Source organism: Condylostylus longicornis, unplaced genomic scaffold (genome assembly GCF_029603195.1).
Source record: "Condylostylus longicornis isolate FDR11 unplaced genomic scaffold, ASM2960319v2 ptg000030l, whole genome shotgun sequence".
Classification (NCBI taxonomy): domain Eukaryota; kingdom Metazoa; phylum Arthropoda; class Insecta; order Diptera; family Dolichopodidae; genus Condylostylus; species Condylostylus longicornis.
Window position 1 is genome coordinate 6,937,259 of NW_026577999.1, and position 27,656 is coordinate 6,964,914.

The following is a 27,656-nucleotide window of genomic DNA, read 5'->3' on the forward strand; positions in this document are numbered from 1 at the left end:
AACTATTAATTTGTTAAAATTGAAAGGTGCGATTTTATAGATTTCTATATATGTATGTACACATGTATGTATAGGAAATAGAAATAAAAAAAAATATCTATATTATGTCATTAGTATAATTTTAAGACAATGAACTTTTGCGTGACACCTTATTTGTAACAAAAAAAAAAAAAAGAAAAAAATCAAAGAAAAAATAAAAACCTATTTTGTTTTTCCTATTCAATAATTTTGTTAAGTAACAGTGATGAATAACATTTTTTCTTTTAAATGCTATTATAAATTGCTATAAGTAAATTTTAATTTGTTAAAAAAAAAAAATCTTTTAATGTTGTATAAAGCGACCATGACCTATGGGTTTCAATTAAAATTCAAAAGATATTGACTATACAGGCATATCCAGTATCAATAGGTTATTTGTCAAAAATTTTGGCAATGTGGCTTTCACATTTTATTTTATTTAATTTTTTATATGCAACTGTAATTAAATTAGTGACAATTTTTCAAAAAACAAAAAAAAAATCAATTTTGATTTCCTCTAGATTTTTTGGTGGATATCAAAGTATACGAATTATTTTATTATATAATTTTGTACTCCCAGTTCATCTAATGAAAAATTTGTGATAGCAAGCTATTATATTATAAAATAAAACGATTTTATTCCGAAATAGCTAGGCTAGCTATAGAGCCTGACCGTCTATCTCGCTATTTTACTCGGAAAGTGAGAAGAAAGTGAGTAACTATTAAATACTTGTGTAATCCAATTTTCGAATGAGATAAATAAATCCGATTGCGTATCTCGTTTTTTTTTTAAAATTACAATTTTAAAGAAGTTTGTTTACAAAAGTTTTTCACTTTGTTTTTGAAAGTGAAACATTTAGTCGATAATTTGAGAAAAATACAAAAATTCAATTGAAAAAATGGGTAAACTTATTGGAAAAGTGAAACATCCATTAGAAAATACTGAGAATTCTGATTTGAAAGTGAATAAAAACTGAATAAAAATGCGAGATACACGATCAGGGCTGACAGTTTCGAGAAATTTTAAAATGTTCGTACAATATAATTGTCAAAGACCCCAAGAAGTATGCAATTTTTTTTTTTTTGCAAATGATTTGAATTCGATTTTTTTTTGCTGCTTTACTAATTAAATCAAAAAAATCTATAGGTTTGTGCTATACTTTTGTAAAATTTTTACATATTCTTGCTTCTTTAATTAAGTAAAAACATAAAACTGCCGCAAAATATCGCGGGCCGCACATATTCTATATATTAATTCTTTCTTTATAATTTTTTTTTTTCAATTCTTAATTACAAAACACCATTTGCTTCTAATTGTATAATTACTATATTAGATAAATTGAGTAACAGTTATAATAAAGAAAGAGTACAAAAATCTTAATTTTAACCATTAAAAAAATTATATTTTTGGTGTTAATGAATTTATATATACATATACATACATGTAAGTATTTACAAAACATTTTATTTTATTAATAAAAAAGGTTTATTCCATTAAATATTTCAGTGTTTTCCTCTTGTTTTTGTGTTTATTGTTTTCAAAAATCGCCGGAACTTAAATCATTATTATAAGTATTACCGTGTACATTTTTTTTATTTATTTTTCCGCGTGAATTCAGTAGATTAAGGTCAAACAATTTAGAATTTGCTATGTTATTGTATAAAATAAAATGTTGTAAAAATATTTATTATATAAATGGAAAAATGACCGTATATAGGTACCTGCACTGTTGTTGAATAAAATTGTTGTTGAATTTAAAATGTAATTTGTCTTTAAAATTTTATAAAAATGCCTATGATTAGATTGATATTCTATTGATTAAAACATATTTTTTTTTATATATGTTTGTTTTACAATATATAGGGTATGAAGTTAAAAATTTAGTATACTTATATACATACAAATATTTTGATTATATTGCTCAATATTTGCAATTTTAATAACCGATAGCAAATTCTTCAAGCTCTAGAACTTGTGTAAAATTTCATAATTCTTGAGTTGACAACTTATGTACTCGTATTGTTTTCAATCAATAATCTAATTATATATGAAGCTATACAATTTAATGTTACCATGTATTAGAATATTTTTAACAAGTTCAGAATATATTTTTGGAAATACTATTGATTTACTTTCAATGAATCTGTTGAGGGAGAGAAAATCTTATCAATATTGAACTATTATAGGATCTTGGCAGTATTGCAGACTATTATTGGTGTTTTAATTTTCTTGGTTATTGCTGCTTTGTTTAATGTACAAGTTACTCGTTTTTTCATACTCGATTGTACTAATGATCAATATTTAAAATTAGAAAATGTTTAGAAGTCAATGAACTTAATATTTGTAATATGATTTTTTCAATTTCAATACGTTCCATTTTTAATTTTTCACTATATTCAGTAATATTCCAAGATTAGAATTAAAGATTGTCAGTATAATATCGTAATAATTTTTTAAAGCTGTTATTTTTTATCTAAAACAAAAAAAAAACTGTTGTACACTTTTTAAAATTATTGTCATGTCATGTACCTACTCATGTCATGTGTCATTTTACCTTTTAAAATTTAAAATAAAAGAAAAATGTTATACAAGTATGTATATACCAGAAACTATACTACTGTTAAATTTTGATTACATACACAAACACATATATACAAATCCAAATACATATTTTTGAATTTTCAAAATCCGGAATGTATCTACTTACATACATGAATAAATTAAAATTATTTCTATATTCTGAATAGAATTTACTAACAATCGAAAGCTTAAATGCTTATATAAATAAGTGTACATAATGTGCACGAAATCGAAATAGAAAAATAAATAAAATTGCAAAGTAATAAACTGATTTTTGTAAAAAAAATCATGTTTAAACGTTTCACACCTTTTCATATACATACCTATGTAGAATATACTCAACTGTATATTATATAGTACCTATAGTTATGTAAAAAAACAATGTATAATATTGCATTATAAATTTTTGTCATAAATATTTTTCCGCTTGATTTGGTATAAACATTACAAAATTCAAAAAATAAAATGCTTTTATATATAAAAGTATTGCCTTAAACTGTAAGGGAATGAAAAAGAAAAATAAAAGCAAAAAATGAAAATAAAATCGATTGTTCGATAACCTTTAGTACACCTTCAAATCATTTTTGTATAGGTATATACATTTAATTACGTACAAATATAATGTAAATTGTATAATTTACAATCACACTTATACACTAGTATCGTATAAGTATGAATTTTTTTTTTCTTTTCAACTAATTTTAATAATTTTCATATTATAATTTACATATAAACATACTACATAAGTATAGAATATTCATTTACCGTTATATGGACAACTTTACAAAAAAGAAAAGGAAATTGCTATTACAATTTAAATAAAACGTAATAATTGCATAAATTTACGATATAGTAAAATTTGTAATTTTATAATACAAAACAAGAGAAAAAAAAATTCGATATTCTTTATAAAAAGGCCGAATAACGTGAACATTCCAAAAGTAAAAAGAAAATGATTTTATAAAGTCATTGCAAATGTGCTGAATTTACAATTTTTTTATGCTTTGTTGTTATTGCGGACCTATATGGCAACATTAATGAAAAAATTTGTTGTTTTGGTTTTTTTTTTTATAATTTCTAATAGTAGAAATTGTTTAATCATTTTTTTTTCTTTCTTTCTTTCATTGCTATTTTATTTTGTTTTATTTTTGTTGTTCTTTTTTATTTTTAATAATTATTCATAATTAGGCTTGTTAACTTGCATGAATGAGATGTATGAAAATTTTTTGATTTCAAATTTAATGTAAAAATAGTTAAGCATTATGTAAATTTTAATTATAAAAGTTTTTATGTAATTCTTAGCAATAAAATACAGATTTTGTAAGAAATTTATGAAAGAAATTGAGATAAAAAAAATTGGTAAACGAAAAAAATTTTAATATTCATAATTTATTCTAAAATAAGTTTATTTTGTTTGTCGATGCCAATTCGACTAGTGCAGTGAGGCTGTTTCAAACCAGCTTGGATGTAACCTGAAACGGCAAGAGTACCAACAGCGCCGCCCTTCTGTGCTAGAATGCATAAATGCTACGATTCTGATGCCGCCTCTTTTCTAAGTTGACTCTCAGATAGATCTCTATTGCATGTGTTTCGGTCTGAAATACTGTAAAATACATGCATATATATGTATACACTTGCTCGGGAGAACGTCATATCCATGCGAGCTCCCACCCGATTCTGTCCACGAACTGCCCGCGTAATACACGCTTGAACCCAATTCGAGTATCGGGCCGCCCCGATCGCACTTCCAACGATCTGAAATTAGAATATAGTACCGGCAGTCGAAATTGTACGGTGGCAGACGGGAATGAATGATTCACTGAATTGGATCACCCTTAATCAAGTTTCTGTGAGTCTTGTGTGCCAACTTTCGTCCTACCTGGTCGTCGCCAGAGAGAAGTCGATAAGTCGTTGGTTGAGCTTCCTTCATTATATAGGAATGCAGTGGTAGTAACTCAATCATCATCGCAGTGGTAGAAACCGTGTGTACTGTCTCGGTTACTTCTAGACAGGGCAACCTCTGAAGTTTCTGCAGCTTGACCTGCACTCTCGTCTGCTAAAACCTACGGCACCACATTATCGACGCGTGAGTGACATTTGGACGTGAGATAGCTATTCATTGGAATGAAAACAATGAGCAATATGGCTACTTTGATTTGCATGACTGCATCGCGGTAAGAGATCTTTTTTAAAATCTGTTACCAAACGTTGCGAAACGGACTTTTTCTCAGTATTACCCTCCATCGATCTCTTCTCTGAAGGTTTTGCGTCTTTTACATGCAGGCTACTCGGTAAAAATAAAATTAATAAAACATTTTCCTTCCAAAGAAGGGACTTACTTAAGATAGGGTATCTTCACCAAACAGAACATCTAAAAGGCGGGAGAATTTTCTATTGATGGTGGGTTCGTTTTTTTTTTTTTGTCTTCGCTGTTCAAAAGCGAAGTGTGGTGAGTGCTGATATGAAGAAATTGTTTTTTTTATATATTTTATGCATGTTGAGTTTTACATCAATTTTGATTGACTTTTTGATTCAATTCAAAAATATTTTTTTTTTTTTTACAAAATCACGATTCATTGTTTGCATTAACGTTCCAATTGTTCTCTTTTTTATTTTCATTTTTTTTTGATATCATTTAAATGTTAGTTTTTAAAATTTTTTTTCGTACAGCGGCATGATGGCATGATTTTAAAATTGAATTAATAACTATGGTTAGATACAACAAAATTATTTTTAATGGAAAATTAAATTGCTAAATTAATTCAGTTTTAGAATCTCTTTTTGTCCAAACTTACAATAGCTGCGTATTTTCTAGTTACTCAAACTTTTAGTGGTGCTATTTAAGTTGTATAATAACTTCAATTTATAGAATTTTTATTGAATGTTGTTACTTTTATTGTTGCTCTTTATTTTTGTTTTTGAGAGGGACTTATCTTAAATCGGTAAAATTAATGATTTGTTTATTATTTAAATTATAAATATTGTTTTTTAGTTAAATTATTTTTAAATTTTCTCTTATTGCATACATGTAGGAGGAGAAAAAACTTAAAACAGCTGTCATGTATTTTACATAAGGAAGGAAATTAATAATTAGATCAACAAAAACATATGTTTGTAGGTACCCAAATGTACCTAAAATGACCACAGTACTTAAATGATAGGTTAGAATCTTAAAAGTTAGAAATCAAATATTTGGTAATGCTAGTAGTCTCAAATGAATAAGGAAATATGTTCTTACCTAAATAAAAAATTAATCTCAAATTTTTAAATTAATTAATTATGATAATTTATGTAAATTATAGTTTTGGCTTTAATAATGATAAGTAATATTTTTTCCAAAAACCTATAATATTTTAGCCTTTAGGTCACAACTATGCTTCAAAAATTAATCAAAGTTGATCTCAAATAAAAAATATTCTTTTAAATGTGATCACTTTCCAACTCATCATTATTATTTTAAGCAAACGAATTAACCTAAAAACAAAAATGTTATTTTTTATTTAAGGGACACTGAGATGAACGATTAAATCACTTTGCTTTCCTCTTTCATTTTGAAACCATCACAAAATTAATCTAGTTATGTGCATATAACATGAAAAATTCTGTATAACAATTAAATTATATTTTTTGAAAATTTCTACTTTTATACATTTATGTTTGCTTTCACCCAGGAAGTTAATTCTTTTCTATATAGTAAATTGATTTTTGTTAAACAAAGGGCAAAAATTTATTAGATTTTATAATTTTTTTTTTGTTATTTTTTCACTTCCGCTAATGATATGATTATAATTAGTTTTAGAGTTTTTTTTATATATTTTTTGTTTGCACATTTTAGTATGTAAAAGTTCCCAAAATAAAAATATTTTTAAATAATTTTTATCTACATATATTATAAAAGATCAAAAAATTTCTGTAATTTTTGGAAGTAGTATAGAAATTGGTAATTTTATAAATGGTATATGATGTTAATCTAATTATTTTCTTAAAATTAAATAATTATTTGTATTATATTACAATATAGGAGAAATATTTCAAGTCAATTATAATATAATAAAATAAAACAATTATACTATTATAATTGTTCAATCCATTCTTATAATAAATATTGTAACTTGATTTAACACAAAGTGTGATAATGGTAAACTTTCAAAACCAGTGACGAATCGCAATACGCAACACTTCTCAAAATCTCATTATTCTTTCTATACGATGTCTCTCACACAAATTATTATGAGAGAAGAAAACTTTTTAATAAGCTCTTAAATTTTTCTTTCTAAACATATTCATAACACTGACATAACTCAAAATTTGCCCATTTGAGAAAATCGAATTTTGAAGTCATAAATAATATTAGTTATTTATAATACAAGAAAGAAATGTTTTAGGTTCTTATTTCTACAAAAATAAATCAAATATCGTATATTTTATGAGTTATTTCACTGTTGCTAATGAGCGATATATTAATTTTAAAAAATATAATTTCAATTTCTTCCCGTTTGAGGTGAACTGCAATTTAAAATTTAAAAAACAAGCGTACACCGGATTGGAATATAACAGAAATCACTTTTAAAATTCTGTCACTGCGAAATTCGATTTCTAGATTTTGTACATAATTGTAGCTACATGTATCTATAAGACTAACTGGGTGGTAAAAACGATTATGACAAATTGGTGTTCCAAATTTTTATGGTACAATATTCATACATATACATCTATGGTATAATTTTTAATATCTTAAACTTTATGGCAAGAGCAACTATAAAAATAAAATTTTTATTATACTGTTAATATAAAGAAGAAATTTTTAATAAAACATTATCTTCTTTTTTTATGGGAGAAAAGTATTTAAGAGTATTTAAATTTCTAAGGTCATAAATCATGATATTCGACTTAGTAAGATTAAAATCCATTAATTTTTCTTTTTTAGTTTAGAATTAAATCTCCTTAATACGAGTATAATACCACTAGATTCGAATACTTATATATATAAAATAAATTATGTATATAACATATATGTATATCATTTTGTTTTTTTTTTTGTTATGGAGCAGTGTATAACAAATGTATAGGAGGAAAAGTCGGATAGAAAAGTTTTTTTCAAATTCTTATAAAAGATATAAGTGTGTTTATAAATTAAAAAAAAAATTAAGATTAGTTCTGCAACTCGAAAGAATATGAAATGGAAAATTGGAATACATAAATGAAAGTTTTGTAAGAAAATTTACAATATATGAATTTTTTAATAACATGCTTAATTATAAAACTATTATGTATAAAACTTGGATTTTACATAACAAAAAAGTATTAGTTAATTTTTCATATTTAGCGATTATAAGCAATATTCGTTAATTTAATAATCTATAAAACAAATGTAATTTAAATATATATATGTATGTATGATCGTATGTATGCACATAATTTTTTACCAATTTGCTTAAGAATATATCAGTAATTTTTAATTTACTTAGAATTTTAAAATCGAAAGCCTGCATTCTTTCATCAAAAATGTCCCAATTCTCAAAGGTAGAATAGAATCTATAAGATTGTGAACTCTGTATTTCAAATTTTATGCCTTGTGCTTCAAAATTTCGACTTGATTTCTGAAACAACATAAAACCACTTTATTTTGTTTGATAGAAAATTTCATTCGGATATACTCGATTTTACCATCATAAAAAAATTTTGAATTCACCTCAGTATACTTACGAGGTGAATATACGTAGTCTCATCTGTTATACCTACATTATATGTACATATATATATGTTTTACAGTTACAGTTTCCAACTTCCCCGATTTTATTTTGAAATGAAAAGTTTGCAGATTTTCTTATTTCAAAGATTAATCGAATGGTAATGTCAATATTATGTGTCACATAAATATGGTATACATACATAAAGATATATATATATATATATATATATATATATATATATATATATATATATATATATATATATATACATATAGATATATATATGTATATATAGATATATATATATATATATATATATATATATATATAGATAGATATATAGATATATAGATAGATATATGTATATATATATATATAGTAAAATTATAATGTTGACCCCTATAATGTATTATAATACGTACGATAGGGATTAGGGCTATCGCGACGTTTGAATAAAAATTTTTTAGTCATTTTTAAAATATTTGCAAGAAATTGAATTTATTTACCAATTTTATGAATTAACTAATTAATGTAAATAACATTATTAAATCTTATTCAAGGCACACTGTAATAATTAAAATATTAATTTATAATATCGGCATTAAAATCATTTACAACCATAAATTCAGAATATTTTTTAAAATGTAAAAAAAGAGCCAATTAAAGTAATTAAATAAAAAAAAATTATAAAATTTAATTGTGAAATTTTTATTATATTATAAATAATTAAATATGTATGTACGTATGTATATATATTAAAAATTAATTTTGTTACTTGCATTCATTTTATAATAAATACGTTATTACACAAGGTGATTGATTATAACGTGAGAATTAATTATTTGTAAATTTAATGATGTTGATTGAATTTTTTATATTGTTTTCGTGAATCTTCAAATTTTTCCGTTACAATATGCAATTAAATTTATTATAACATGCAAATTCATATAATAATATTTCGTAATGTCATAACACATATGCTTGGGTGAATGATCATCTTAATCAAAATGAATATATGTATATACTTACATCACTGTATATAATATTTATAATTTGATTGAATAATTAATGAAAACAAAAATGCAATGGAACTCATTCATGTATAAAAAGTTTTTTTACACCAAAAATAATTTGCATTTAACAATGATCATATAACTATTACGAATGTAAAATTAAGTTTATTCAACTATTGTGTACGATTGTGTGTTGCTTTAAGATCATGTGTACGTACATAACATAGTTCTTAAACTTTATCGATTTCAAATTTAAAACTGTGCGGCCACCGAAATTTATTCTCGATTTTATAAATTTTAAATTTTGTTTACATACATACAATGTAGTTCTAATATAATTAATATAAATGTGTGTTTATATTCCCATATTACCATGACTAAAATCTTATTACAAAATATTTAAATTGCATTCCATTCTAATATCGCATTAAATTATTTAAATATAAAATTTACGATATTACTTTTATAATAAAATCCTAAAATCATAAAATTTATCTTTGCTATTTCTCTTAGTACAAAAATGATATACATATGCACGTATTTGAATGCCATCTATATTATGGAATGCACATATAATATTTATGTATATCTACACAATTATACAACCAAATGATAATATTTAATATTATTAATGAAAATGTTATTAAAATTTTTATTGATATTATTAAAACAAGTTTCTAAATCAATATTTCGAACTTGTGTGATTTCTCTTGAAAAATAATTATTTGACTTAAGCACATATTTTATTCATATTAAGCACATTGCCATAACATTAGAAAGAAAATTGGTTTTACTCTGTCCGTCTATGCATCAAATGATAGAAAACTAAAATTATATACTCGAATGAATCTTGTTGAAAAATCTATTTCTCTATACAAGAAAGTGCTTCCTATCTTACCCATTTTAAAAATTATGACTCCTCAATGAAAAGTATTGACATGTTTTGAAAATTTTGTTTATTAATTTTCCCAAAAATTCCGGGCTTATTAAAATTAATCGTATTGCTTCTTCTACTAAAAATTATAATAAAACAATAGTTATTGAAATTAACAGTTACTTTATACCTGTTCTTTCCATTTTTTCCATATGTCTAGATAGTATGTTGACAATTAACCTTCAAATTTACCGTTTTCTTAACTCTTCGTTTAAGTTTTGTTTTTATCCGGAATTTATATAATAATTATGACACATATTTGTATATAATAGAGCTTATTTTAAGTATTGTACATACATTATACAATATTTTAATTGAATCATAGAAAATGCGCCTTTGAATAACACTGTATACCATAGTCTTGCACAATTACGTGCTCAATACAAAATCATATATGTAGGTAATAAATTTTATAATTGCTATAATAAAAATAAAAAATATAAAATTTAATTTAAAGAATTTTAATTAAAAACTTATGTTAGAAATTTTTTTTTATATTCAAATAAAATTTATAAGTGCATATAATTAAAAAAAAACCTGAAATGCATTTAAAAAGTTCAAAAGTTCGATTTGACCATGTCTAATTCATTGATACATGCTATAAAATAATTTAAAGAGTTTTATGAGAGCTACTTTAAACCCATATATATATATATATATATATATATATAAATAAATTATCCTATAGAAGAGCCGAAACTCGCCTTTCCGGCGGCAATAACTCTTATACACTTTTGAATTTTTGTCATGTACAAACATATATGAATATTAAATGCATTATAACAATATATACTTGTTTGCTGTACTGTTCATATGTGTTGCCGTGTTATACTATATTTTTGACATTAACCTTTTATATAAATAATTTTTTAATTTATATTATATTAATTTTCATACATTTTTATTTTTTTATTTCCAGATTTACCATTTGTGTCTAAATATATAAAGTACACAACGAGAATGAAAGGAGAAAAAAGTGTCAGATTTTAACAAACTTAATCTTAAATTTTCGATATTTCTTTTTTTTTACGGAAAAAAACAACCATTTTCAAAAGAATAAGAATTATACAATTCATTTTTTATTATACAACTTTATATTCATGAAAATGTTAAAAATTGCATTAAAACAAAAAATTTCAATATGCAGTTTTTATTTAATTTTATTTATCACAACGAATTTTGTCTTCGATAATATTGAATGTGGTATAATAAGAAGAGAAATTTCACTAAAAAATGAAACTTCAACTGATACAGAAAGTGAAATTTTAAAAGAACAAAATGAACAAGCTACAGCTACAACGATAAGAACTATAACACCAGAAGATAGTAAAATAATTATAAAAAATATTAATAATCATAAAGATGAAGTGGATTTAAGTAATTTTAGAACAGAAATTACAACTGTTAGTGAAACACGTTCCGAATCAATTTCAATTGGAACAAAACCTCCTTTAATATTATCAACGACAAAAAAATTAAATTTAATTAATAATAATAGTGATATTAGCAACAACAATAATAATAAAAGTGATAATAATAATAATAACAATGATAGTAATACAAAAATAATAACTACTACAACGACAAAAGTACCATTATTATCAAATATAACAGTAGAAAATTCTAATATTGTAAATAAAAATGTAAATATAAATAAAGAAACGACAACAATTGTAAATAAAATAAATGAAGATAGTATTGTTACCAAAGAAAATGTTGCAAAAAATAATTTTCAAACTACTGAACCATTTTTGAATATAGTACAAATGACAACGACAACACCAGCAACAACAACAGTGGCGACACACATAGTAAATGATCCGATTACAACAATAAAACAGGATTTGTTCAGGTATATAAATAAAATTTTTTATTGTTTTCCAATATTAGGAGAGTGTATAATTTTTGTTTTGTTTATCGTAATTTCGAATAATTTCAAATATAGTAGAACTATACATATATCTGAAGTATTCTCTAGGTAGTAGTTTCCTCGATAAATAGATGTTTTAAATGAGTTATGTACGAATTTCTTTCTATAATTTTTATTTTACTGAAAATCAATTATTTGCAATTCGTAAATGCATATTATGAGTAGCTCTTCGCAAAATTTACAATTAAGGGATAAAAATAGTCAAATAGTTATTTTTTCAATAATCACATGAGGTACAGATATCTGTGTTAAACAGAGAATCTCAATATTTTTGAGATATAAAGCTATATTGGGGAAGTAAAACCGCAATTAATATCAACTATAAAGTAAAACAGAAAAGAGTCCCAAATAAGTAAATTAACATCGTTTATAACAGTATTATATATTTAATACACGTATAAAAATTTGTGCTCTCCATCTAGAATATGAAAATTGAGTATATGTACATATGCATATAAAATTAAGTTTAGATATGTGGTATATCAAATTATTGCATTCATAATCTACATAATATTATAAATTTTCGTACAGTATATACTTGGGTATTATATTAATTAGGTTAAAGCAATATTAAATTACACAAATCTTGAATGATTCATATTTTATGTATGTATGTCTATATACCCTCATAGTAATACTAAAAAAAAATTTTAAAGTTTCCGTATGACTATAAAATTAAAATATGAATAATTTTGAAAATGGTATTATTGTCGGTTTAATTTCTTTATGGTAATGAAGTTTATTCTGAGATTCGAATCACTAAGTGATAATAATTATTGTAAAAAGTTCGATATTATTATTGTAAGCACAAACCAATGCATACGAATGATTCGTGTCCATAATTAATTTTTTAGAATTTTTACGATAAATTTCGCCATAACTTAAGGATTCGATACTTTCATTCCTACAGTATGCTATCACATCACGTTTATCGTAAGTATTTATCGTAAAAATTCCAAAAATTTGATAATAAACACGAATTAATTGGTTGGTGTTGACAGTAACAATATTCAAATATTTACGATAAATATCGCAATCACTTAGTGATTCGATACTCAGAATAAGCCGTAATATAATTTTTAACAATATTACTTAAGGGAACTGTGATATTAATATCCAAAAAGCTGGATTGATCCAAATCGCTATCAATTAGCTCTTACTTGATTTGTACCAACTCTTTATTGACAATGAAAATTAATATTGTGTAAAAAATTTCGAAAATTTTATTCTTGGGATTCTTATGATTAAAAAAAAATGAATTCTTCATTAAATATATAATATTCAGTTACACTACATACTTTCAAATATGGCAATAAATGTATTACAAAAAAAATCGTCACGATAGGCAACTCTACACAATATACTCTTTTTTGAAAAGTATTCGTTAAAAAAAGCAACAATTATTATTTATGTGCTATTGCTTGTTGTATAAATATTATTTTTCTTACACATATAAGTATATGTATATTATTCGTATGACAAATTTGATATGACATAGTGACGTAGACGTTAAATCGTAAAAATATGATCGTTTGTTGACTGTCTCAAGTGAAATTTTTTACAATAAACATTTGACTTTTTTTAAAGTTACGTAATAGAAAGCTTTTCAGTGCGTAAAAAGTAATAAATGCATTTAAAATGTGTTAAAGAATAACGAAAATTTAAAGTTATAAGTCGTGTATTATAACACATTTGCAGTGGAATACGGGCACCTATGTATGTATGCGCGAGTAAGGAAAAAACGATGTAAATACTATGTAGGTAGGGTATTCATTATAATATACGTATGTATGTAAGTGTGTACTTTAATCAAACAGAAGTGAATTAAAAAAATATTTATTATTGTACTACATACATACATATTATATGTACGTTTAATACAGAATGTATGTAGTTTAAGCTAGGTGAGCTAATATTTTGAAGATGAGATTTAATAAAGATTTATTTTTGTGCCATAGATAATTCATAATGAATTATGGCAAGGGAGCACATTTATAATTTATAGAATTAGTTTTTTAAATTTATGAACTTGTTGTAGTTGTTTTCCAAAATCTTGTAGATATTTGTTAATCTGAAAGAACGTGTTTTAGAAGTACATAAAATATAAGTATTTTCAAATTAATCAACCATGTAAGTTTATTAATACCATTTCTCTTGTTTATATAATTTTAGACATGATCCACATCAAGATATTGGATTAACAACTTTGGAGCCTCCAGAAGAAACTACAAAATCTTTTGAAGATATTGATTACGACGAACATAGAATCTCAACAACACCAGTAACAATAACATCTTCAACAGACAATAATCAACATATTTTAGAAACAACTATTCAAAAACATTCTATTTTAGAAAATGAATTGAATAATAAGACAATCAATCAAACACATTCCATGATCTCTGAAACAGTTATTAAAAATGAAAATGATGAACTCGAATCAAAACCAGACAATTCCAAACCGACTTTTATAAAGGCTACACTAGAAAAAATTGAAAATGAATTATTACCATCATCATCAGTATCTCCAATACCATCGCTGCCTCCGAAACTTGAAAAAAATAATATTAAAATTCAAGGTAGAAGTCATCATGACAATAAATATGATGAAATTTTTTCTGAAATAGGAAATAGTGGTGAAAATAAAAAACATGAAAAAAATTTACAATTAAAACCAACAAATAAAGAAATCACAACAATTTCAAATGATTTAGAAATACCAAATGCTGCTGAATTATGGGCTTTAGTTGGTATGAAATCAAATTTACCAAAAGAAAAACTTATTAAATTAGAAAATCCTACATCAAAACAAATATCCTCTTCGACACCAGAATATGTGAATATTGAACAAGATAATTCAACATTAAAACATTTAGCTGATTGGACAAAAATTATGGAAGAAAGTATTGATATGGAAAACTCAACATCAAATATTTTAAATAATGAATTAACAGCAACAACAATATTACCGGATTCTATTGAAGAAAAAAATAAAATTTTAATAGATTCAATATCAAATAATTTAAATGAAAATTTTGATAAAGAAAATGTGATAAATTCTACGCAAATAGAAATGATTCCAAAATTACAAAAAGAAGAGCAGGAAAAAGTGAAAATGAGTTCAAATTTAACACCTATATTAAATGAAAAAAATTTAGTAGAAGAATCAGTACAACAGAAAAAACTAAATAACTCAACCGAATCAGTTAAAGCAATTTTAAACGAAGAGAAATCTCTATTAAGTCAAACATCAAATAATAGTAGTGATGATCAAAATAATATCATTGAAACGATAGTTAAAAATCAAAATAAAAATAATGACAATAAAATACTCAGTTTTGTAAACGCATCCAATAGTGATAATATTGACAAAAAGACAGAAAATTTGAAAATAATAACAAATAAAGATGAAATTGAAAATAATAAGAATAAAAATATAAAAGATTCGTCATCATCATCATCATCATCATCCGTATTAGAATCAACGTCAATTTCCTCTAGCACAATAATTAATGATGAAACTACAATAGAAAACATAACACCGCCAACTACAACAGTAATAATGCCAACAATAATAACAACAACAACAACTGTAAGGGGTTTGCCATTAGAAATTTCATTTAAAGCTCATCCAAATAAGGAAGATATCACAGATAATTTAAACGCAGTTAGTTTAAATAATGCCTTCAAAAATAATTCAAGCGATAAATACCTTGAAAATGCTCAAAATTTTGATTCAATTGTACAACCAACAACAACAGCAACAACGAAAACAATAACAACAACGACAACAAAAACAACAACAACAACAGTAACACCAACAATTGAAACAAAAATTATAAATCGTAATTCTAATATTACAGACGATTTTAGTAAGCTTTTAACTGCCGTCGTGGAAAATAGTTTAAATGAAACAAATTCAATTTTAGTAAATGAAAATATAAATATAAAAAATAATAATAATAGGGAAAATGATAAAACAGCGGATATAAATGAAAATTTAAATAATATTATTGTAAAAAAAGCAAATGAAAGTGAAATTAAAAACGACATAATAATAACAACAGAAAAACCAAAAGAGAAAGAGGTGCATTTTGAAACAAAGGAAGAATCTAAGATGACATCACGTATGGATTATGATGATGAAAGTAATTTTACATCAACAACATTAGCTACAACCGGGATTTTATATGATAAAAATAAGAAAAATCAAAAATATTTAACAGGATTATTATCATCAACATCGGAAACAACTCCATCATCATCATCAACATCTTCTGCAACAATAATTGGTAATGAGATTATTAAGAAAAAAACAACAACTGAAAAACCAGAAAAATTTGAAATTGGTAAGCAAATTGATGCAGCAATTAAGATTTTTCATACATGTATGTATACATATGTGAACATATACAATATTGTTCAATTTTTTTTTTGTTAAAATAATTAGAACAGTTTGTGTGGCGACACAATTAATTAAGTTTAAGTAGTATAATTTCAATTTAATTTTAATTAATTGAAGTTGCTGTTTTTAAAAAGTTCTTGTTTAAATTATAACTATTAAGTATATTAAAATATAACATTCTAAAATAATTAAGAAAAAGTAGTGAATTAGACAATAATTTCAAATTTTCTGCAAAATTATCAAATGATATTTGTGAAATTTTATAAAGGTGAATTAAATAAGGTAAAAGTAAATGAACTAATTGCCTTGCTTCTTACTTTTATATTTTCGATTCAGTCTAATGAAAATAATATGAATATTTTGCTTAAAAATCTAAAAAAAATTTCAATTTTCAAAATTATTCAAATTTAATCACTTTTAATAATATACTGTCACATAATTATTGCATATAATCAGGCTCAAAAGAATTTTCTAATTCTTGTGTAAAATAACTTTGTAAAATTATTGGTAACTAACTAATTTTAAATATAAAAATAAATTCATACTTAATTATTTCTTTGTTCCATTAATCACACTAATAGAATTGGGTTTTACAAATATTTTCAAATAAACTCAATTAGAAATTGTCAACGCTTCAACAGCTATTAAATTTTTTTTTTATAATTAAAATTTTGAATTTTATTTTAAGCTATAAAAATTAATTGCTATTTTTTAACATTTTCCATTGTTTGAACATGTTTGTTCGTTTTCAAATAATATTGCAAGTAGCTTAAATGGATTAACTTATATTCTAAATGCCTTAGAATTTATTCAGTGCTTTTAAATTGAGTAAATTTAGCGTTCCGGATTTAAAATTATTAAATAGGAAAATTAAATAAATTTAAAAACTGAAAAACTTAATATCAAAATTGTTTGAATGTACGAGTAGAATATTATAATTTCTAGCGCTTACGATATTCTAGTAATTGCTTGTGCAATAATTTATGAACTTGTTAATAAAATTAATTACGCTTGTATCTTCAATACGAGCATACCTTGTATTATATTTAATATCGATATAATTGGATTATCCATTTTGCTTTGTTCAATTTTATTGGATTTTAAAATTACAATAAATCTCAAACGGGCGCTATATTTTTTTGGAAAATCGTATGATTTTACAAAACTTTTATGAAAATTGTGACTCAATATCAACTGAACAATAAACAATAATTCCCGATATTGCATTATTCTACGACATTCAGTTGTTAAAGTTGCGCATTCAAAATTCAAAACAGTCTAACTATTACCCATATCTTTTAATTTATTATAAGTCTATTAATATTAGTAAATTTGTTTTGAACGTACATAAATATAATGTTTTTTAATTTTATTTTATTATCTTATTTTACAGTCAAACCGACTTCAGAAAGCTCTATTGAAAATGATGTAATAGAAAAACATCAACCACCTACCATAAAATCATCATTATTTCCTAAATTAATTCAACCTACAACAACAATAAATCCATTAAAAATACCAAATAATAATGAAGAAATTTTAGTTGAAAATAGTTTAGATATACAATCAACATTACAAACAATCCCATTTGCTAAAGATCCTTCAGAAATATTAATTGGTTCTCCAACACCATCATTACCATCATCGGAAATAAATTCTGATTTTTATCCAAAATATGAGGTTGCAACAACAAGTGATACAAAATTAGATATTATTAATATTGATGATAATAATGATAATAAAACAAAAATGACTACAACAGAATCAACAATATTATCATCATCAAAAACATTAATAAATAATGATGATAAAAATGGTGGTAGTCCATCAAGTACAAAAATTCCATATAATACTGAAGGATTAGAAGGTGCATCAAATGATACAGATTATAATGTTATTGTTGCTGTATCGGTTAGTGTTGTTGGTATTATTGCTTTGATATTACTTGTTGGATTTTTAATAGTTATGAGAAAACGTCAAAAACAAACAACATATGGTCAGAGATGTCGTCCAGTTGGTTTAGATGCATACTCAATGTATAATATATCAATACGTGATAGTATACGTGGTAAAAGTTTTCGAAATAGTGTCTCAAAAAGAAGTTATGGTAATGTTGCATTCGATGATCCATCATTAATACATAATCCAATGGGAATACATGATTTAAATCGTTTTGTTGGAAAAAAAAGTGCAATATTTGATGAATTTAAAGATATTCCACAGATTACAGCTAAGGCTGATGAAGTTCCAGCTGGATGTGAAGATAAAAATAGGTAAATTTTTTTATAAATAAAAAAAAAATTTAATTAAGTTTTGTTTTAAAAATTTTATAACTACTTAACAATGTTCCTTAGGTATGCCAATGTTATACCATTACCAGAAACAAGAGTAATTTTACAACAACAAGATGGTGATGAAAAAACAGAATATATAAATGCAAATTATGTTAGGGTAAGTACTGAATCATTTTCTTTAACATCGTGATGTTATGATAATTTTAACTAAAATTATAAAAACAGAGAAGGTGTAAGTTTGCCATTTAATAGTCACATTCTTTTTTCCTTCATTTTTGATATTTTAGGGCCCAAAAGATTCACCAAACTATTACATTGCATGTCAGGCTCCATTAGAAAGCACAGTACCAGATTTTTGGCGAATGATATGGGAACAAAATTCTCGTGTAATAATAATGGCAACAGATTTAGAAGAAAATGGAATAGAAAAATGTGCAGCTTATATACCAGAATCAATGATTTTAGATAATCATGTTGTTTATGGTGATTATCAAATAACATTAAAAAATCGTGAAGTTAAAGAAAAATATGCTGTTTCAACTTTACATGTTAAAAATTTAAAAACTAATGCATGGCGTGAAATAACACATTTTTGGTATCAATGGCCAATTACTGGTGTACCAAGTGATGAAGCACCTATGATAGCAATGCTATTAGAAGCAAGAAGTTGTTTAAAAACTGCCGCCAATGAACAAGTAGATGATGAAGAAATTATTGATAATAATGATAAAAGAAATGATTCAAAAACAACAGTAACACCATCTACAACAAAAGAAGTATCATCTGAAGTAAATAAAATAAGTGATGATAATGAAAATAATATTAAGAATGAACCGGTAGATCAAAAAGAAAATAAAAATGATAACACTAATAAAACTAATACAACAACAACAAAAACATTGTCAAAGTCTCAGGGGTTGGTAAATTTTCTTCAAAACCAAAATGTTAAATCGAAGAATGTATAAAATTTAATTAAAATACATTTTTTTTTTTTTGTTATTTTTTAGCCCATTACTGGTCCATTGTTCCCCAGGAACTGGCAGAACTGGAACAATAATTGCATGTGATATTGCAATTAGGAGTTTAGAAACTCCAAAACGAACTGTAGATATACCACAAATTGTATATTATGTAAGGAGGGGCCGAGCTAGTGCGATTCAAACAAAAGAACAATATGAATTTATATATAGAGTGACACATATGTATGCTACAAAAATATCAGCACCTGTAAATGAAAATTAATTAAAAGTCAACATAGAAAGCAATTTATATTTTAATTTTTTTTTTTTTTAATAATTTAAATTAATTTAATTTAATGTATAAAAACAAATTAAATGCTAAATTTATCAACTTTTTTATTTTTGTTGTAAAAAAAGCATCAATTTATAGCTTTATCAAAAAAAAAAAAATCTTTTCAGAAAATCTTTTAAAATTCTTTAATACTGAATTGATTTCACTGATATTATTATAAAATTTCTTTTCTCTTAATCAAAATAAATATTGTAAGAAAAATATCACAAATTTTAAAAAAAATTAAACGATCTCAGCACAATAAAAATGTTAAATAAGTTGTCAAAAGAGATTTATAGCAAATTTTACCTTTAAAATATTTTAAGTTTAAAAAATGTTATGCGAGGTATATTTAAAATTGTATACAGTTAACATGCGAAGTGGATTACAAATATATATGTATATAATTTATTTTAAGTGTAACATCACTACCTCTTGAAAAATTAAATTTATTAAGTATAAAATCTTCTAAAACCTTGTAAAATTTTTTTCTTTAAAAATTTTTGACTTGTAACAAAAGTTAATAGTTAAGTATGTATCATGAAACCCTTTAATTTTATTGTGATGGATATTGATTTAAAATATATACATAATTAAAATTTTAAAGGAATATTTAAATTGAACTAAGAAAAATGTTGTGTTTAATATTTTTCATTGAAAAAAAAAAAAAACTATCATTAATAATGATAAAAGTTTTGATGCTTATTTTAAACGAAGGCAGCAATAAGATAAGAAAGCTATTCTTTTGAACCACAAATTTATTTCATAAATATTATAAATAAATTTTATATATTTATTTAAAATTTATGTAAATATATATTAAAAACTTTATTTTTATTTAAAAAAAAAAATAATGATAAAAAAGATTTGGTAAAAAAAATCGCTATTTTTATTGTGATAATAATTATTGTTACTATTTGTTAGGCAATATAGAAGCAATATTTAAATTTTAATAGGAAATAGACAAACAAAAAAAAAATTATTTCTATTAAAAGAAAATATATTTACGTATTTAAACTTATGTATATTATTTGTTTTTTTTTTTTTTATTTTAAACTCAATAAATTAGATACGAAATTAATTATATTATAGTAGTCACTCTAAAATAAATTATTATTATATAACTTTTTGTATATTATTTTGTTTTGTACTTTATATTTTATTAGTAAAATTTAATTAAAAAATTATTAAATATCTATTATAATACAAATATGTATATAAACAAAAAAAAAATCATATCATAAAGTATGAATAATTGTAAAATAATTTTATAAATAAAAACTACAATCTTATAGATATAGAGAAATTGCAACTTTTAAAAAATACACATTATATATCTTTATAAATTGATTTGTTTTTATTTATTCCATAAAAAAAAACCAAATTTTTTTCACAATTTTTAAGAAAATTTATCTGTTTAAAAATTGGAAAATATTATTTTTTGGGTAAGAGTCTGAAGGGTTATAATGTATGTGGTATATTTACCTAATTAACAATTAAAAAAATTAAATAAGTTTAAAAAGTTAAATTTTTTTATGATGCAAGTAGGTACATATAAGAATATACTTTTTTATCATCTATTATCTTGGAGGATTTAGCGTAAGCAAATCATTGTAATTAACCCAGAGGTAATTCATTAAATACTTCTTTCAAGTGACTTCAAAAATATTGAAAAAGAAAAAGTCATTACTTCTTATTTTACGTGATTTTTCTAAAAATAGGTCTTAATAAGAGAGACGACAATGGAAGTTCCTTCGATCTATAAAATTATTATATTCAAATTAACTGAATCCTCTAGATTTTTGATTAGGAAGATTTATTTATTCTTAAATAATCTAAAATTTAGTAGAATATAACTTATATAATGATTCATTGCAGATTAACTAATGATAGATATGCTCATTACAGATTTAGTGCTAATTATTCATTATAGATTAAAAAAAAAGTTAAGAAATAATTAAATTCTCGAAATTAACAAACGTGTCAGGATACTTAAATAGAGTTTTTAAATACATATTCCATTATTACAAAGATTTCAGTATTTTTATTTATTTTCAATTTCATATTGTATTTTTTTTTTTGCTACATACAAATCGTACATAATATAAAAATTTTAAATTTAACCCATTCGCAGTATGCAAATGCTTTAAGTGGCCTTAAATAAAAATAACCAATTTTAATTAATATTAAAGTAAACCTTACATTTATTTTCACAACTTTCTTATATATTTTTAAAATAATTTAATTATGAGTAAAAACTGATTTATAAATAAAAATACATATTAAAATAAAACCTACCAAAACGATAACTTTTTTTAATCCAACTTGATTAACTCCTTTAACTGTTCGAACAATTTTATTATTTAATTCGAATACTTTTCTGCTTTCTTCTAATAAATTTTCTTTCATGTTGTCATCGAGTGTTTTTGCTTTCTCATCAATTGTATTTCTTAGCAAATTTTTAAGGCTACTTATATTATGAAAATTCGTAACTGCAAATCCATTATCATTATCCATTTCTTTATAATTCATACATATATTTTTATGTAATAATCTTTTTTTTTGTAATATTTGACCACCTGATAATAAACCCATGTACAAATGATAAACATAAGCAATTAAATTTAATGGGTTTTCTCTATAAATCTTTTCTAAATGATCTAAATATTCTTGAACTTCCTTTCGAATACTATATGAATTTTTCCATTCCCTACCTAAATAATAATTTAGATCACTTTCAAATGCTTTTGTTCTATGAAATACAGGGGGAAGGATGTCTGGTGGTGCATTGATTTCAAGAAACTTAAAAATTTCATAAAAAATTAATAATCCTTCAGCCCAAACGGCATCGTCAGACAAAGCTGGAAAAAAAAACTTTTATTTAGTTTCTTCAATACAAAAAAAAATTTAAATATCTACCAAATGCTAATTTTGCATTGACCAAATGATCACTTATTTTGTGAATGTCTCGTGTTACCAATCTCATTTGCTTAGAAAACAATTCATTTCTTAAGTCTTGTTTCATTTTTAATATCTGTAAAACGTATAGTTGAATTTATATTTTATAAATATGTATGTAAAAAACTAGTGATGAAAACTAAATAAAAAATCTGGAATATTCTAAAAATTATCCATAGAATAATGAGCAGCTACGATTTGATTTATAAAACTAATTCATTAAATTTGTTATAATTGCGATGTACAAATTACATATATTTTTATGTTTCTTTGAAGTACCTGTATCAATGAACTTTATTTCTAGACCTATTCTATTACGACTATTCTTTGTTATTAAATTTTTTTGAAATTTCTCCAATTAACACAATATACAAACAAAAAACAAAATTCTTGTTTTGTTTCAAAATAAAAATACTCAACAAAGGCAAAAATTCCAAAAAAAAAATTAAAAAACAAACAAAAAAATTTTTATGTAGTTGTCAGTTGTCACTGTCATTTAAACGAGGACAAGAACCAGAATTCTATTTGCCACTTAAAAATTTGTTGCCATATGTTGTAAAAAAAACTTTATTTCAAAAGTTAATTATTTCATAGCTTGCTTTTGAAAAATGGTTTATTTACTTTCGAAATTCAATGGTAATGGTTAATTTTTCAGTTTTACGGCTCTCCTCAATTTATTTAGCTCTGAAGATAATCTTTCTGAAAAATGTTTTTTTAATTTTCGAAATATTTAAGTATTAAATCAAAATCTTTCAAAATTTTTCAAATAACTTTTACTTTAACCGCCATTTATTCAAAAATTTATATTTTTATATTTTACTAACCTATTATTTTTTATATTTTGTTACCATAATTTTTCTTATCTTAAAAAATTAGTCGCAACTGTATATCACATTTTTTTTACAATATTCATTACAAATACTTTGATGTTTTCACGATATTTATTTAATTTTTAATTTTTTGCAAGACATTGCATTGCATACGAACAGTGTTATCTTGTAATACGCTTTCATTTCTAAAAAATTAAAGTTTTTTGATGCGAAATTCAATTTAATACTGAAATAAATATGAATTAAAACTGTCAGTGCTAGAATACAACTCCATAACGTTAATATCGCGGTAATTTTTTTTTTTTCAATTTTATATTATTTGTAAATTTGATCGGAATGAAATTGGAGATTCAGTACTCTATTTGATAAAAAAATTATATATGCAAGTATGTTAATGGTTTTGATTTACATTTTTTGATATTGCAAGACGGTTGCCCATTAAAATTTTCAGAGATTTAGATATTTCACTACCACTTAATTTATATATTTTTCCATTTGACCAACTTTTAATACATTGTATCCAATTCGTAATGTTAGATATGTATATGCAAGCTATGTATATATAACAAAAGTAACATTATTAATAAACTATTAAATATAAGTATGTGATATGCGGGAACATTGCTAAAATTCTTGGTAGGTCAACTGATAAATAATTCTTGGATGAAAATCAATTCTTGGAATACGCTAAATTTTGCAAATAAATTTGTTTTGCATGTTTCTCGATGTTTACATATTTCATTATTTTAGCTACTTTCAAATTTATATCTGCGCCATTATGAATAACTAGCACCAACGAGCCCACACGATGCAAATTACAAACCCAGCTTAAAGCCATTAAAAGTAATGTAACTGCATGATGGACAAACATTTGCCAAAAATCTTTTCTTTTAACATCAGAAAATTGTGAAAAAGTTAAGGCCCAATAAAATGACATTGAGATCATATAATACCACCAAACATCATTTGAGATCGACTGATGTGGATATTCATACCAACAATATCTTATATCCCAAAACCATGGCTTATCCAATAGGATAATGATACCATATGTAAAGCTGATTAAATAATATAAACATCTCCAAGAATTCTCACAGAATTTTTCTAACATTGTTGGTTTATTTTGAGCTCTTCTTAATCTCCACCATCTTTCAATTTGTCGCTCCTTCATATCATTCTGTTTTGCTAAGCCAGCAACCATTTCATGCGTTAACCTGTTTTTTTTTTGGTAAACTTTTTCCAGTTTCTCATTCGGAGTTGGTTTCTTTGGACGCGTGGATTTAAGGTTTAAAGATTTACCTATTGGAGCTATCCAATTTTTTTCTATGACATGCTTTAAGAAAAGCATTATAATTGCTAATGGCAATGGCCATATCAAATCTCTATAGTCAGTATATCTTATATCGGTTCTTAATTCAGGTGCAATATCTACCCAAGTTGTATTTGGGGGCAACCATATTTTTGTTAACCAAAATTGGTTGCTTATACTTTTGAACAAATCCATTGTATTTTTCTACCCTAACACATTTTCCCTAGTAAAAATGTATTCAAGTTTTTTCCTGAAATATAATATGAAGAAATTTTTAATAAACTTAAGAACTAAAATAAAGATTTAATTTTTAAAATTATTAAATTTTAAGCACTAGTTAGTTAACTTGCGTATTATTGCATATAATAATGTTCAAAGGATTTTTCTAATTCATGTGTAATATAACTTGGTTTAAAAAATTATTGGTAACTAATTTTAAATATAAAAATAAATTCATACTTAATTATTTCTTTGTTCCATTAATCACACTAATAGAATTGGGTTTTACAAATATTTTCAAATAAACTCAATTAGTAATTTTCAACGCTTCAACAGCTATTAAATTTTTTTTTTATAATTAAAATTTTGAATTTTATTTTAAGCTATAAAAATTAATTGCTATTTTTTAACATTTTCCATTGTTTGAACATGTTTGTTCGTTTTCAAATAATATTGCAAGTAGCTTAAATGGAAAATTCTAAATGCATTAGAATTTATTCAGTGCTTTTAAATTAAGTAGCATTAGCGTTCCTTATTTAAAATTACTTAAATAAGAAAACTAAAGCTCTTTTTGCTATAGATCCTTCGGAAATATGAATTCGCTCTCCAACAGCATCATTACCATAATCAGAAATAAATTCGGACTTCGATTCAAAATATGAGGTTGCAACAAAAAGTGATACAAAATTAGATATTATTAATATTGATGATAATAATGATAATAAAACAAAAATGACTACAACAGAATCAACAATATTATCATCATCAAAAACATTAATAAATAATGATGATAAAAATGGTAATGGTCCATCGAGTACAAAAATTCCATATAATACTACAGGATTAGAAGACCATATGTATGTATAAATTTGTTACCAGTATTATTTTCCTTGCATTTTTCACGTGTTTACGATAGCTTAGCTTGAAAATTTGAATTATGCCAATTTGAAGATTTGATTAATAGTTTAGGCATATGTAATTATACGGAAATTCTAAATTACATTTCATTCTTAATGCAATTAAACAATAATGTACCAAAAACCCGCCTTTAACCAAAAACTACTCTTCGACACAGATATTTGAAAATTTTCACTGCGGTCATATTAGCGAGGTATTACTGTGTATACAATTTAGTTTTTATAGAGTGCCCTATTAATTACTTAGTTTATTAGAGTTCGTTTATTATTATATGTATACAAATGTACCAATAAAACTCTTTCAGAAAAAAAAAACGAATGAAGAATGTGCATGATCACACACATATGTGTATACGAGTATGTACATATATACATAATGATTCTGATGAGAGTAGTATAATGATATATCTATGCATAAAGAAAAGAATAAATTTATTAAATTAGCCTTTGAGTTTTTAAATTTTATCTAACACACTTACATACTTATGTACATTTTATATATACATACGCGTACATAATAAGTATAGTAAGTTCTTGAATTCGCTACTCGTTAATTTAAAATGTCCAAAATTTTTTTTTGTAAGATGAAGAAATCTTTTTGCATTCAGTCATCTTACAAAAATAGATAAAAATTTTTTCTTTTTGGAGTTAAATCTACATTATGTACGTAAACATTCATAACGTTTGTATACAAAATGTTTAAGACATTTGGTCTGCACATGTGTGTATTTATAACTTTAGATATAAGTAATGGAGTAAGTAATGGTAGGTACTGTAGATAGATACTTACTTATATTTAAATTTTAACTAAGATTATTCGTAAACTTAGTAGTAAACTTGTTTCAATTTGAAGATTTCAATAGAAGAAGAAATATTTATGTATATATTACGTGGTATTGTACAATGTTGGTTAAAAATATATTTTTTGTTGGGGAACAATAAAAATGGGTAATTAACTGATTCTTAATTTTTTAACTGGTTACAAATTTTTTTTTGGTTTAATAATAACCGTTTTTAACTTTTAAATGTTATGACTGACTACATGTGTACGTATTATATAATTTTAACAAAATTTAACATCATAATATTTTCGGGTCAAGGTTGATGATTGTAGAGTGATATGTACATATGTATGTACAGTGTCAAATATAAAAAAAAATTGATTTTTCTTTTTTTTTTATTAAAGCTACTAACCAAACCAATCTCAAAAGTTTCAAATTAGTTATTTAAAAAAAATACTAAGAAACTTTTATAATCATAATAGA

General features: G+C 23.9%; 3 protein-coding genes across 3 annotated transcripts in view; 1 reads left to right on the forward strand and 2 right to left on the reverse strand.

Moving 5' to 3' along the window:
• Window positions 1-21,055, forward strand: part of LOC129607969 (MATH and LRR domain-containing protein PFE0570w) — a 63,272-nt gene extending 42,217 nt beyond the window's left edge. Inside the window, exons 3-8 of the mRNA XM_055519250.1 lie at window positions 11,159-12,091; window positions 14,342-16,518; window positions 17,968-18,847; window positions 18,929-19,025; window positions 19,156-19,784; window positions 19,876-21,055. Coding sequence (XP_055375225.1) covers window positions 11,340-12,091; window positions 14,342-16,518; window positions 17,968-18,847; window positions 18,929-19,025; window positions 19,156-19,784; window positions 19,876-20,110 — 4,770 coding nt within the window. The 5' untranslated portion in view covers window positions 11,159-11,339 and the 3' untranslated portion in view covers window positions 20,111-21,055. The remainder of the gene's footprint in view (window positions 1-11,158; window positions 12,092-14,341; window positions 16,519-17,967; window positions 18,848-18,928; window positions 19,026-19,155; window positions 19,785-19,875) is intronic.
• A 1,295-nt stretch (window positions 21,056-22,350) lies between these two features.
• On the reverse strand, window positions 22,351-23,540 carry LOC129608040 (heme oxygenase 1). The gene is made up of 3 exons (XM_055519345.1): window positions 23,396-23,540; window positions 23,078-23,192; window positions 22,351-23,019 (listed from the first exon to the last, which is right to left on the reverse strand). Exons 2-3 carry the CDS (start codon window positions 23,181-23,183, stop codon window positions 22,400-22,402), a joined length of 726 nt encoding a protein of 241 aa, XP_055375320.1. The 5' UTR covers window positions 23,184-23,192; window positions 23,396-23,540; the 3' UTR covers window positions 22,351-22,399.
• Window positions 23,541-24,420: 880 nt separating this feature from the next.
• On the reverse strand, window positions 24,421-25,450 carry LOC129608129 (ceramide synthase 6-like). The gene is given in 3 exon segments (XM_055519456.1): window positions 24,421-24,495; window positions 24,498-24,559; window positions 24,562-25,450. Coding segments are annotated over 3 exon segments (1,026 nt in total).
• Between the last annotated feature and the right edge of the window lie 2,206 nt (window positions 25,451-27,656).